This window comes from Heteronotia binoei, chromosome 16 (assembly GCF_032191835.1).
Source record: "Heteronotia binoei isolate CCM8104 ecotype False Entrance Well chromosome 16, APGP_CSIRO_Hbin_v1, whole genome shotgun sequence".
Taxonomy (NCBI): domain Eukaryota; kingdom Metazoa; phylum Chordata; class Lepidosauria; order Squamata; family Gekkonidae; genus Heteronotia; species Heteronotia binoei.
The window spans coordinates 30118311-30132237 of NC_083238.1; the positions used below are offsets into that span (position 1 = coordinate 30118311).

General features: G+C 41.7%; 1 protein-coding gene across 2 annotated transcripts; it reads left to right on the forward strand.

Moving 5' to 3' along the window:
• Positions 1-1162: 1162 nt before the first annotated feature.
• Positions 1163-11994, forward strand: KLHL23 (kelch like family member 23). 2 transcript variants are annotated; one of them, XM_060257223.1, is made up of 4 exons: positions 1163-1712; positions 4192-5406; positions 7132-7284; positions 11091-11994. In XM_060257223.1, exons 2-4 carry the CDS (start codon positions 4194-4196, stop codon positions 11399-11401), a joined length of 1677 nt encoding a protein of 558 aa, XP_060113206.1. In that variant the 5' UTR covers positions 1163-1712; positions 4192-4193; the 3' UTR covers positions 11402-11994. The 2 variants fall into 2 exon arrangements, with proteins under 2 accessions (XP_060113206.1, XP_060113207.1); XM_060257224.1 differs by lacking the exon at positions 1163-1712 and having other exon boundaries at positions 4165-5406.
• Positions 11995-13927: the final 1933 nt, after the last annotated feature.

The window sequence follows — 13927 nt, forward strand, 5'->3', positions numbered from 1 at the left end:
GCACTAATAAGCCCATTTAAGACAATTGTGTGACTTGCCCTGTTTAGGATTACACTGTATGATGGTCAGGCAATTCCAAGATTCATATCAGAACATCTTTCTAATGTTTTTACCAATTTCCTAAATATTATTGAAAGGGCTGGCATAGCAAGAACTTGCTAGAAGTAATTAAGTTCCGAGGCTGCGGTGTCATTACTAGGGAGCCCTTTTCTTCAGTCTCTTAAACACTTGTTTCAGGGCTTAGTCTTGGCAATGCCTTGCTCACAGATCTTCCTTTGCTGTGCCAGTTGGAAGACCTTTGACAAACCTGCTTCTCTTTGTAACATATATTTAGGACAAGTGTCCTAAGGTGAAATGTTAAAATGAGGAACAAGCTTTATTATAATGTTATCTAAAATCTTATATCTTCATTTTAACTAAAATCCATATGGTCCTCTATTGTGTTTCATAATTACAAAGAAAGTGTGACTATTCAGGATCTTTTAAGGTAAGCCATTTGTGCTACATTATCCTCAGTATGCACACTTGAACTTAAGTCCTTTGTGGGTCAGATATGCCTAGTGAAGCTTTCATTGAAAGAAGCCAACAGCCTGCAGAGGTGGTAGGTTAGGCTGAGAGTGTGACCCAAGGTGACTCGCAAGCTTCCATGGCAGAGTGGAGATTTGAATCTGTGTCTCCCAGAATCCAACACACTTAACCACAGCTCCATACTGGCTCAAACATCTGTGTTTGGCATGTCTGTGTTTTTACACCATTTTGGGGAGAGGCAATAACTAAGGTATGTATTTTACTGACCACTGGGAATCATCTAGCTGGCACCTTACCTGGTGTTACCATCTCCAGCCAGGGTGCAAAGCTCAAGCTATTCAAGGCTTGATTTGTAGCAATTGATTTGGAGAACTGATTTGCCTGGCTTGGGCTTCGTGGTGGTGGGGGGGGGCGGGAGGGAGGGAGGCTGAACTATCAGCCGCTGTTTATGATCTTGGGAGCAGAGGGCCATGTGCGAAGGGGGGAGGGAGAGCAAAGAGTGGAGGGAGTCAGCTGAGGCACCAAAATAGGAGGTGCCGCCTCGCCCGGTCCCATCTGCTGCTCCAGCTGGCAGGCAGCAGCAACCAGAAGCAGCGCCTCTTCCAAAGATGGTCAAAGGGGCCGGAGGGAAGGCAGAAGCCGCCTTCTGTCCTCTCTCCCTTTCCCCAGAAGCAGCCGAGCGCGCCTTGTGTTGGCGCCTCTTCCCTGCTTGCCTTTTGCAGGGCAAATGAGAGCACTCGCCCTGCACTCTTTCGCTGGTCGCCCAGCAGCGGCAACCTCAACAAGCAGGTGGAGTCCAAGTTGGTCACCTGCTGTGAACCACCAGCACGCCGCCAAGCAGCTTGATTTGACCTCTGCGAGGTTTGTTGGCACCGCCAGAGGAAGGGGGCGGGGGCGTGGGTCATCCCGCAATTTATTGACTCTCCAGAGTGGGAGAGAAAATCACTTTGAGGCTCGCTGACGAGCCACATGGGACAGCGGGGCACGCGCTCCCACAATGCCCCACGACCAATCCTAGCCGGTGACAAATATATATGTGGGTTGGGGGAGCTCTGCTTGCGAGTTGCCTTTGATTGCCAGCCGGCGCCCTCCTACCTGCCCGCCTTTGTTTTCGATTTCCAAAGCTCGACCAAGCGCGGGGCTGCTGCTGCTGCGGCTACCTGGGCAATTGATTTGGAGAGCAGGTGGGTCTTCTCGAGCCGGCTGGGAGCGCGTCTGCCAGTGGGGAGACAGGGGTGAGGGGTGGCTACTGGAGGGGAATGGTGTGGTCAGCTCACGGATTTAGGGGTGTGTGACTCGATTGCACATTCTTTGTTTGACACCCCGGGCGGACTGAGAGGAAGAGGGGACTGGGCGCACACCTGCAGTTCTCGACAGGTGCCTAGCAAAAGGCTGCTCCAGAGTTTCTCCAAAGAAACAATGGCTTTTCATTAATGTCACCGTTGAGCTGTTCCGCAGAAATACACACAGAACAAATGACACCTGCCACAACTTCCCAGCTGAAGGTGGTTTGGGGTACTTTGTTAACTGGCCATCCTAAATGGGATAGTGCTGAATTTGTAAAAGGTAAAATGGCAAAAAATAAAGTAAGAAAAGATTGGCTCCCCATTGTTCTCCTAGAGCACCTACACTTGTGGTATAGTATTTCTATCAGCGATTTAATAATTTCCCCCCCTCACGCACCAGTGTTTTATTGTAAAAATTAAAACAGAATGCAAATTCAAAATATACTACGAAGTTTTATTGATTTTTGCCTTCCAGTTTGGTGTAGTGGTTAAGTGCGTGGACTCTTATCTGGGAGAACCGGGTTTGATTCCCCACTCCTCCACTTGCACCTGCTTGCATGGCCTTGGGTCAGCCATAGCTCTGGCAGAGGTTGTCCTTGAAAGGGCAGCTGCTGTGAGAGCCCTCTCCAGCCCCACCCACCTCACAGGGTGTCTGTTGTGGGGGAAGAAGGTAAAGGAGATTGTGAGCCACTCTGAGACTCTTCGGAGTTGAGGGTGGGATATAAATCCAATATCATCTTCTTCTTCCATTTAAGATAAATAAGACTGATGTTATTCAGACAAAGGTTTGAGGCATATAGTGCTGTTAGGCTGAGAAACCAAGCAAATTCAGTTTTCCTGGACAAGGAAGCACAGAGCCTGGTGTATATCATTTTGAAGTTTCAAAATGACTTATAGAATAAAAGTGGATGCAGCTACAAGAAAAAAACTCAGTGAAAAATAAAGTATCCCCATATTTCTCATCATCAGGGTCTATTTTGTAGAAAAAGCCCAGCAGGAACTCATTTACATATTAGGCCACACTCCTGACACCAAGCTGGCTGGAACTGCGTTCCTGCTCAAATAAAGCTCTGCTCATCATGCGTTTTAAAAGATTTGCTTATACAGTTTTTACACCAAGAGGCATCTGACTTTACAACAAACACATTCATGCTTATACAGTTTTTACACCAAGAGGCATCTGACTTTACAACAAACACATTCATGCTATGTTTTTATGCATACTTACCTGGGAGAAAGCCTCACTAAACTCAGTGGTCTTACTTCTGAGCAAACATACATATGATCAGGTAGCAATACTGTAATTATGGATTACTAAAAGTTGTTCCTGTACATTGTTATTTACCAGATACTGGAAGCAAACTTGATTGAGTCAGCTGTGTCTGAAAAATGTGCACTACCTCAGTCTTCAGGCAGCTACATATTTTTCTCTAGGGCAAGGCAACACCTGAATCAGGGACCTAGATAAACCAGAGGAGTATTTAAGTTGTAAAAGGAGTACAGAGTATCAGCCTTCCATTAATATGCTTAATCTTTCAAGATTTTGAACCACTGGAATTTTACTCCTGATATGATAGAAAAACTAGTACATTTTGCTGGAGGGTTTCTTGTACAACTCGACCATGTGTGATAAAGTTCTTCAAAAATCTCAGATTCTGAGATGATTAAAAATAGTAGGAAACTTGCACCCCAATTCCTAAGAACTCCAGGTTGTGTTTGCTTTAGGTTTATAGCATGGCATAGAATTGCCACTCATATAGAATTTAATATCTTTCAATGCCTGCCATTATTATCAATAGACATTGGAAACAGGTAGTTTTTCCATGTAACACAAGTTAAAATTGATAAAGCCCAGGCAGTCTGCCTGTCGGTCTGCCTGTCTTCTTCCTCTTTTGGCTGCCTCACTTGGATCCTTCTGAGATTCTTTATATAATTTATCCTTCCTAAACCCAGCAAATATTCTTAGCTTTTTGTGTATTTGAAGTGGTTATAGCCACTTTGGATGCAATACAATATTGTTGTTGGTTTTTTTGTGCATATAACTTTGCGATTTGATCACGCAAATGAATGAGGGGTTATAAGGAGGTTCTTTAGTTCCTTTTTTCCTCTGAAGTTAAGAATCTGCACCTTTTATTTGTGGCTTTGCTTTATTCGATTTGCCTGTTTATTACTATCGAATGTTGTGGATTTTATTTTATGTTTTATCCCCCACCCACCATCCCCAAAACTAGAACTAAACACTTTAAAGAAAGACTTCAATCCCGTATGTATCAACTTAGGAGAAAGCTTCACTGGAAACAGTGGGAGTTATATGTGATTAAACATGCATTGGCTGTATGAAGTTCAGTGCCTTAGCATTTCTGACATTTTATTGCAGCGATGGCATTGACCGGGCAGGAGGAATATACCTATCTATATAAAGACCTCTCTCATCCTGTGGAGTTCTTAGATGCCTTCAGAACATTCTACCTGGATGGTTTATTTACTGATATTACTCTTCAGTGTGCTTCAGGCATGATTTTCCATTGCCATAAGGCTGTGCTGGCTGCTTGTAGCAACTATTTTAAGGCTATGTTCACTTCTGACATGAAAGAAAAGTCTAAGAACCAGATCAAGCTTTCCGGGCTCAGTCCCACTACTCTGGAATCCCTTGTGGTTTATACATACACATCAGAGATTCAGATAACAAAAAGAAACGTTCAAAGCCTCCTCCAAGCTGCAGACCTCCTCCAGTTTACCTCAGTAAAGAAAGCCTGTGAACAGTTTTTGATAAGGCACTTGGACATTGACAACTGCCTGGGGATGCACTCCTTTGCAGAATACCATGTCTGTTCAGAGCTAGAGAAGGAATCTAGAAGGATATTGCTATCTCAATTTGAAGAAGTGTGCAGGCAGGAAGAGTTTCTGGAAATCAGTGGTGAGAAACTTCAGCTCATTCTCTCCAGAAAGAATCTCAGCCTTTGGAAAAAAGATGCCGTGATAGAGCCAATTATTAAGTGGATATCTTATGATGTGGACAAAAGAACTGAGTACATTTATGATCTGCTGAGCTGTCTGGAAATGGCTTTAGACAAAATGTATTTGAGGTCAGCCTTAAGCTTGCACAAGAAATGCCGGTTAAATGAAAACAAGATTAGGTCTCTAATACACAATGCCCTGAGCCATAACCCCAAAGCAGCCTCTGCAAGGTCGACAGCTGTTATGTACGTGATTGGAGGATATTATTGGCATCCTTTATCAGAGGTGCATATATGGGATCCTATCGCCAATACCTGGATCCAGGGTGCAGATATGCCAGACCATGCGAGGGAAAGTTATGCAGTCACTAGTTTGGGACCCAATATTTATGTCACAGGGGGTTATAGAACAGACAATATAGAAGCCCTTGATGTAGTGTGGATCTACAACTGTGAAGCTGATGAATGGACTGAAGGCTGCCCTATGCTGAATGCAAGGTACTATCACTGTGCGGTTACCTTGAATGGCTGCATCTATGCTTTAGGGGGTTACAGAAAAGGAGCTCCAACTGAAGAAGCAGAATTTTACGATCCTTTAAAAAATAAATGGATCCCCATTGCAGACATGATCAAAGGTATGTAATATATTTCATGCTACTTGGGTTTTTAAAAAATGTATCCTTTAAAATGGTTATGAAATAATTTAATGACACAATTTTTTCTACTACTCTATACAATCAACTTTGGCAAAGTCTAATAATAAGAATAACATTGTTTACTTGGAGAGTTTTTGGTGGCATTTTGATTGGTTCTTATAAAAGGTATTACCTGGATTTGTTTTCTTGTTTTTGGATTTTGCTTTTGGACCAACACAGCTGCATATAGCTTCCAAGCACAACATAGTAACTTTCTGTATAAGAAATGTAGTATATGAGAAACGGTGATTTGAATTATTGTTAGCTGTAGGTCCTGATACAGTCAGTGTTAGTTATTGGAAAAGAATGAATCCAGGAGAGAGTGTTAAATTGTCTGTTCAGCCTATGACTTTTAACTGGCTTGATACCAGATGTGAAGAATTGTAGATCTATCCTAATTCCAAAAGTGGGTAACATGGAAGAGCTTGTGGATGTTAATAATTGAGACCATTGACATTAGGTTGCACGAGAGAGTTTATAGCAAGAAGGAATAAGGAGATTTTGAGAACGTGTTGTAAGTGTAATGCAGTGCAATGCAAAGCTGGAGAAGAGTGCACTAGAATAAAATCTGCGACGTTCTCATGGAGGAGGCTAGATCTAATGGATGAAAAATCTATCATGAGCCATAACTGAAAACTAAAAAAAGGCTCATTGAGAAAACCTGATCTTATATTGGTTAGGGGATGGGCTGGGTTGTAGTGGATGTTACTGTCTGCTTTCAATATCATCATAGGCATGGTCTTAATGAAGCAGCTCAGGAGAAAGTGAACTACTACGGCAAACTGGAAGAGCAAGTTAAAGCTCATGGTCACTACTCATGTGAAATTTATAGGTTTTCCTGTTGGGGCTAGAGGAAAATGGATAAATGAGAACTATCAGCTGTTGAGGATTTTAGGACTCTCCAATGGCAGACAAAGATGGATTGCACAATTTATTGTTCAGTGTGCACTTCTTTGTTCATTAGACATGATTAATATATTTATGAATTCATGAGTAAATTGCAGCTGCAGAGCCATGAGACATTTGTATATACACTGCCCATGATGTCAAGTATCATTGTGTGGTCACAAGAAGGGCTTGTTTTTAGCTACAGTGCTATATTTTAATTGTAGGAGTTTGTATTTTATATTGCACTCACTTGCATGAATTATATATATATATTTGCATTAACTATTAATCATGACACATTCACTTTTTATGTCTGGTCCTTAAATTATGGTGGACAAGTCCTTGAGGCCTGACCAGTCTCACACACTTGGAATTGTGAGTCTTTGACTCAAATAAATTAAGTAATTGTCTTTGATTTATGCCTTGGCTTATGCTCATCAATAGCTGATCAATAAATTACACAACTTAACTCACGTTGTTTTTCTATGCACTGAAAAGCTTATGATCTCATGTAAATGCTATATAAATGTGCTGAAAATGTACATAATCATCAATCTTCAACAGGACATGGGGAGAAAGTTTACTGAACCATTGTCCTTTGCTTTATATTAACATAACTGATTGTCTTCAGCATATAATTTTAGTATGTATTTAGTATGCCTTTCAGGTGTAGTTTCATATCTGCAATATTAAATATGTTTTAACTCAAATCTATTTGTGAAAATTATATTGAGCAGTATTAAACATGGTTTGAAGGCCCTTTACAAATTCAAACAGGAGTTGGAAATGCCACTGCCTGCGTCCTGAATGAAATCATCTATGTCATCGGAGGTCACTATGGTTACCGGGGAAGCTGCACTTACGACAAAGTTCAGAGTTATCACTTGGACATTAATGAATGGAGCACAGTCACCACTAGCCCGCATCCAGGTAAATTTTAGTCCTGCTTGGTGTGGAGGAAAATGTGGTATTTAAATAGCTTGCTAGATCCTACATAGCAAAGATAATTGTCACAGCAATAAAGCATGGTAGACTCATAACATTATGCTTAAAAGAAAATGAATGAAGACAGGATGCAAACAAAGTGGGGGAGAAACTACTGAGAAGCATTCCATATCTATCATATTACTCCCATCTAAACTTTCTACAAACAATCCCAAGATCTGGTTATGTGGGGCAAGTATGTGTTTGGTAGACATGTTCACATTTGCCTGCTGTGCTCATGGAGGAGGGATAGCCATGTCTTCTTCAGAAGTACCCACAGAGCGAGAAGGAAGGCAGAAAGGAAGGACTGCTGGAGAAGAAGAAACCTTTCATCCTGATCGTTACCCTTGTATTATGGCAAACCAGAGAAAATATCATAACTCCTGATTCTCCTACTATGATAAACATATCACCCTCCAATATCTGAAAAGCATGTAGAGTTGCAGTTGAGAACCAAGGCAGCAAGTACCATTGGTCCATCTCCAAAAGAAACCACCACCACCTCTGCTCAACACAATTTGCATCCACAAGATTTTATTAAATAGCTCACGGTCTGCTAGCAATATTGATCTAGTTCAGGGGCATAGCCAAGATTTTTAAATGGGGGGGTTTTAAAGGTTGGGGGGGGCACCTTTCCCATCCTTGTGGGGTTGTTGCTTCTCAGAAGCTTTCTGCGATAGGTGCAGAAGCTGGAGACTCTGAAAGTGGCCAAGTCGAGGCAGCCAACCATAAGACTTCGGAGTCAAGAAGGAACTGCACCTTGCATGCAACCAGGGGGTAGGGTTTCCTTCCACCTTCCTCTCCCCTACCCCAGTGCTCTGCAGTTAACAGCTCCATCCACCCCCCCGCCCCCCACCTCAGCCCATTCCATGCGACTTTCTCCACCTCCCACTCCTCCACCTCTGTCCTCTCTGCCTGCTGCTTTTGCTGCTGCAGTGCTCTGCTCAGCTCTTACGGCTCTGGCTGCTGCTGACGATGCTTTGCCAGCTCAGCCATGGCAAAAGAAAAAAAATGAGACTGTACCCAGGACTTCTGGGGGCTCCACTGGAAGTTGGGAGACAGTGCCCCAACAGTCCCTCTCTCCATAGCTACGGGCCTGATCTAGTTTGATTTGCTAGCATTTACCTGTGGAGCTTAGATTTCAATTTTAAATTAAGGCTTCATGGAGGATTCTTTTAACACTCTAGGCAAGTTCACAGGCTGTGGTCTGTGTGCGCCATCTGGTAGAAAATGGCTGATGTATTCTGATTCGGTGAACCCGGTGAACAAGAATCTCATGGTCCCTTGGGCAGTTGTTGCCTTAAGCAGATCTGCTTCAGGAGCATGGACAGCAATAATGGTGATTAATTTTTCTGGCAATCTTATCTTTAATGAAGCAGTTGCTGAAGCTGTGGTTTCAATGGGGGGACTAATGTGGAAGAGAGTGGCTTTGTAATTGTTTGCCCCCTGAAAATTGCCACCCTCATGCATTTAGGTGTTGTTGTTTTTTAAAGGAGGGAATAGCAGTGCCTTTAAGTTTGTCCAGCAGGAGGTACAATCAGGCTTAGAAGTGACTGTTTTGAGTAGGAAAATCGGGTGAGGGGGAGAGTTAAATAGCTCCTGAATCATATACCTAGTCTTAGTGGCTGCTTTCTATTAAAAACAAATTGTTTGGGAGAGGAGGTTCTAAAGGGACAGACATGGTAGCCTGTTGCAGTAAACATTACTGGGACTCTTGTAGCACCTTGAAGATTTTATTTCAACATAAGCTTTGGTAAGTCAGACCTAATTTCATCTGATGCATGGAGCGAATGTAATAATTGCAAAATGCTTATACAACCCATGCATGTGATGGTCTAATTTGTGAAAGCCAATACTGAAACAAAACTTTGTTGGTCTTTAAGGTGCCCCAAGACTCAACTACGTATAATACAAGGGGGTAATAGAAAAGGATAGCAGTTGAAAATGGTAATCACCTGAAGAACCTGACCATCTAATAAAGAAGAAGGTGTTAACATTAGATTAGGTAAGGCTGGAGACAGACAGGCAGTGCAATCCTAAACAGAGTTATACCCTTAGAAGAAGAAGAGGAAGACCATAGATCTATACCCCACCCTTCTCTCTGAATTAGAGACTCGGAGCGGCTTACAATCTCCTATATCTTCTCCCCCCACAACAGATACCCTGTGAGGTGAGTGGGGCTGAGAGGGCTCTCACAGCAGCTGCCCTTTCAGGGACAACACCTATGAGAGCTATAGCTGGCCGAAGGCCATTCCGGCAGGTGCATGTGGAGGAGTGGGGAATCAATCAAATCAGACCATTGACTTCAACAGACTTAAAAGGATGTAACTCTGCTTAGGATTGTACTGTGGTGATGGTAATGGAAGGTGCCATCAAGTCAAAGGCAACATTTGGTGACCCCATAGTGTTTTCAAGACAAGCGATATTCAGAGTTAATTTGCCAATGCCTGCCTCTACATTGTTGACCCAGGACTTCCTTGGTGGTCTCACATCCATGTAGTAACAGTAACAGTCACAGAAGCTTTATTGGCATAACAACAACAGTATCAAATCAAGGAAGCAGGAAAAAAGGTGGTTAATTAAACGTTCTAAACAGACTTCTCCTCTTATAAGCACAGTAAAGTAAGTTTCCCACCACTTCGATGGTTTCAGCCTTATTTGAGGCTAGTAAGCTTACTATCTTTCTTTCATCAGATTTACCCTCCAGGGATTGCAATATAGGATCCAGATAAGATGCACGTAAATCACAGTAGAATCTACAGAATATAAGTACATGGTCTGTTCCTTCAGTTTCCTTCAGCCCACAGGGGCATAGCCTGTCTAAGAATAGTGGGGTTTTTTAAACCTCCTGTGTAAAACGGCAGAAGGAAGCACATTAAAGCGGCCTAACATAAACACTTTTCAAATATGGGGGTCAATCAAACAAGAAAAATACTCTGTAAGTGAATCACGGCCGACCCTGTTTAGCTTCTAAAATCTGACAGGATTGGGCTAGTTTAGGGCTCTCCAGGTCAGGGCAAGGATTGTCTTGTAAACTAAGAAAAGCCAGGGTTTTTTTTTGAGCAGGAACGCAGTCCTTGCTAGCTTGAAATCAGGATGTGTGGCCTAATATGCAAATGAGTTACTGCTGGGCTTTTTCTACCAAAAAAAGCCATGAATAAAATATGTACTGTGGATTTTTGAAAGCTAGGTTGTGCCGCTGTAAATGGCAGGAAAGTGAGATACAAACATTTTAATGAATAAAAATAGGTATGTCTAATGATGGCAAATAATACTATATTGCGATAACTAAGAAGACTTGCAGTGTTTAGCTTGTTATTCATAGAAATGTTTACATGTATACCTTCTTAGAGTATCCGACTAATTTCTAAGGTTGCCAGCCTTGAGGTGGGTTACAACTGATCTCCAGACAATAGAGGTCAGTTCCCCTGGAGAAAATGGCTATTTTGGAGGGTGGACTCTATGGCATTATACCCACTGAGGTCCCTCCCCTTCCCATGCTCCACCCACAAATCTCCAGGACTTTCTCAACCCAGAGCCGGCAACCCTACTAATTTCCCTTGATTCCACACAGCAGAAATCTTTCACTTCTTTGCAACCCCAGTGTCTGACACCTTCCCCCAATCACTGAAGGAATCTATTTCATCTTTGAAACATGATCCCTAATTTTCTGCTGTATTTCTTTAACCTGCTATATTTTGAGCTTACAAATGATTAGGCAATCTTCCAGTATTACTCCTTTCTCCCTGTAGAGTATGGATTGTGTTCCATCGCACTGGAAAACAAGCTCTATCTTGTGGGTGGACAAACCACAATTACAGATTGTTATGATCCAGAGAAAAAGGAATGGAAACAGAAGGCCGATATGATGGAAAGAAGGATGGAGTGTGGATCTGTCGTGATGAATGGTTTCATCTACATAACAGGAGGTTATTCTTCTTCTAAAGGATCGTATTTGCAAAATATTGAGAAATATGATCCTGAATGTGATAAATGGGAAATTGTGGGCAATCTTCCCAGCGCGATGCGTTCACATGGTTGTGTCTGTGTGTACAATGTGTAAGACAGAATACCACTTTTGTGATAAGAAACTGCTAAATGCTATGGAAATCTAGAACTGGAAGAAGACCACCTAATGGTGCAGTTTTGCATGGACTTTTCTAATGGATCCACATGGTTATCAGCAATTGTGGACTCCTAAATTTTGTGGGTTGTATCCTGTCATTCCACTTAGATAAGCCCAATAGGTATATGTACTACATATGATTTTAAAATGCTTTTACTAGGATACCCTTATATTTAAATGCAACATAATAGAATGCATCTCCCTTATTATAGGGCCATGGGAAGTAAGACAGATACATGACCTTGGTCCTGATGAGGTGAAGATTTCTGTTCCTACTGTGCATAAATCACCTGCTCCAGACAAAACATGGAAGATAAATATATTTGCATGGTTTGGCCATTTCCAGATGAATGCGTTTCATATTTGTAAATCATTTTGCAGATCACTTTTGTATTCCACATTTAGAAATTATTCATTTTGGTTTTTCCTTAACGGTTGAAGCAAACTGTGATACAGGCCTCAAGATAAGTTATTAACGTATTGTTATTTAATTTGGCCTGCTTAACTCTAAAATAAAGGATTTTATCTAATTCTAAGTTTATTGATCTAGCTTGCATGAGATGGTGATTTAGCATACAGAACATGCAACTGTGAAACTTGGGGGCTGGTTGGGGGATATTGACAAAGGAGAACTGGCTTCTTTGTAAGCCAGTGTGATGCAGTGATTAGATTGTGGAACTGAGATCTGGGAGACCCATGTTAGAATCCCCACTCTGTCACAGAAACTGGCTGGGTGACTTTGGGCCAGCCACAAACTCTCAGCCTAACCTACATCACAGGGTTGTTGTGAGAATGAATGGAGGAGAATGACATAAGTTGCTTTAGATCCCCATTGAGGAGAAAGGTGAAGTAACTGAAGTAAATGCAAAATAATTCTACTGAAATGGTCTTCATTAAGAGAGCTATGCACTGCTCCGCAGTTAACAAAAATGCCCCCAAGCGCTCAACTCCAAGCTAACTTTTTTATTGAGATGCCATATGAAATATACAGTATCTCTAATGTTCATACACTATGCAAGTTAGTGGTTTCTTTCTGCTGAAATCTGATCTATTAAGTATATTTGGCTCACAGTACAATCCTAAAAACACTTTCCCATAAGTAAATCCCACTGAATAGACTGCATAGGTTTCTGAGCAGATCTGTTTAGCAGACGCCTAGGGCACCAGCCTTCTGGGGGCACAGAATTGGGTGCTCCCATGTGACTTGGTGACATTATCAGTGAAGGGAGTGGGGAGCACCAGAAGCAATGTTCCCTCTAAGCTGAGTAGTGTGAGCCAGCTCACACATTTTTAGCCTCCAGCTCACACATTTTTGCCTTAGCTCAGGAAAAATAGCCCCAGATCACAATAATTTATGCAACAGCTCACAACTTTAATACCAGTAGCTCACAAAGTAGCATTTTTGCTCACAAGACTCTGTGACTTAGAGGGAACATTGACCAGAAGTTAGCTTTGCCTAGGTTACCATACAGTCCAGGGTCGGCCCTGCTAGGATTGCTCTCCAACGTGCAGTCCTATGCAGAGTTCTTAAGCCTACGGGACTGAATGATTCCGTATAAGATTCCACTGTAAGTGCTGCACATTGTTTGGAAATAAGACCTCAAAACCAATGGGATTTACTTTCACTTCAATGCAAAATTCATGGAAAGAAAAAAAATGCAACGAGTTATTGTGGGGGGTGGGATTCTGCATTTAGTATGCAGAAATGTAAACGCTTCAGTATCTCGGCAATGATTTTCAAGAACCGGTTGCTCACCACACAGGGTAACCAAAACATGTTAGTATGAATTCAACAAACGTTGTCATTGTAGTTAAATGCTTTTGGGTATACAAGATTAAGAAACTATGATATCTTGATTATTTTTCATTGTCAAACATGCTGCATCAGCATAAAGAGACCCAGTATGGGGTATCAGCATTGCTGGTGCAGTGTTATGATATATTTCCATGAACATTTACAGTCAGTATGCCACTGTTCCAGTCATGGCTCCTTTTTGAGTTCTGTCTTAAAACCATATTTTTAAATGTCTTACCTGCAAAAGGAGATAAAATGTATATACAGTTTTCACATTTTTATATTGCTGTGGTTGGATTGAGTTGTTATTTAATTTAACTTTTATTTTAAATAAACCTGCTACATGATGGGCAATATTTGCGTCAGTTTTGATTTTTTGCACCAGCAAAAGCATAGTGTTTTCTAAACCTTAAAGAAGGAAGTAATCTGCTTCATGTAACTTCTCTTCAAGTATAGTTTAGGATCAAACAGAAATAATACAGTTGCACTGAAAGACCCTAGCCTTTCCCCTCCTCAAGTGTACAACTATTTCTGCAATAAAAAAGAGCAACATAGCTGGTTGATCAAAACAAGGCAGTGTTAAACTCCAGTTAAACTCCAGAAGCGGTGGTTATGAGGTGTGTTTAATCTTATTATTGCACATAATGACAAAATAAATGTTATATCCA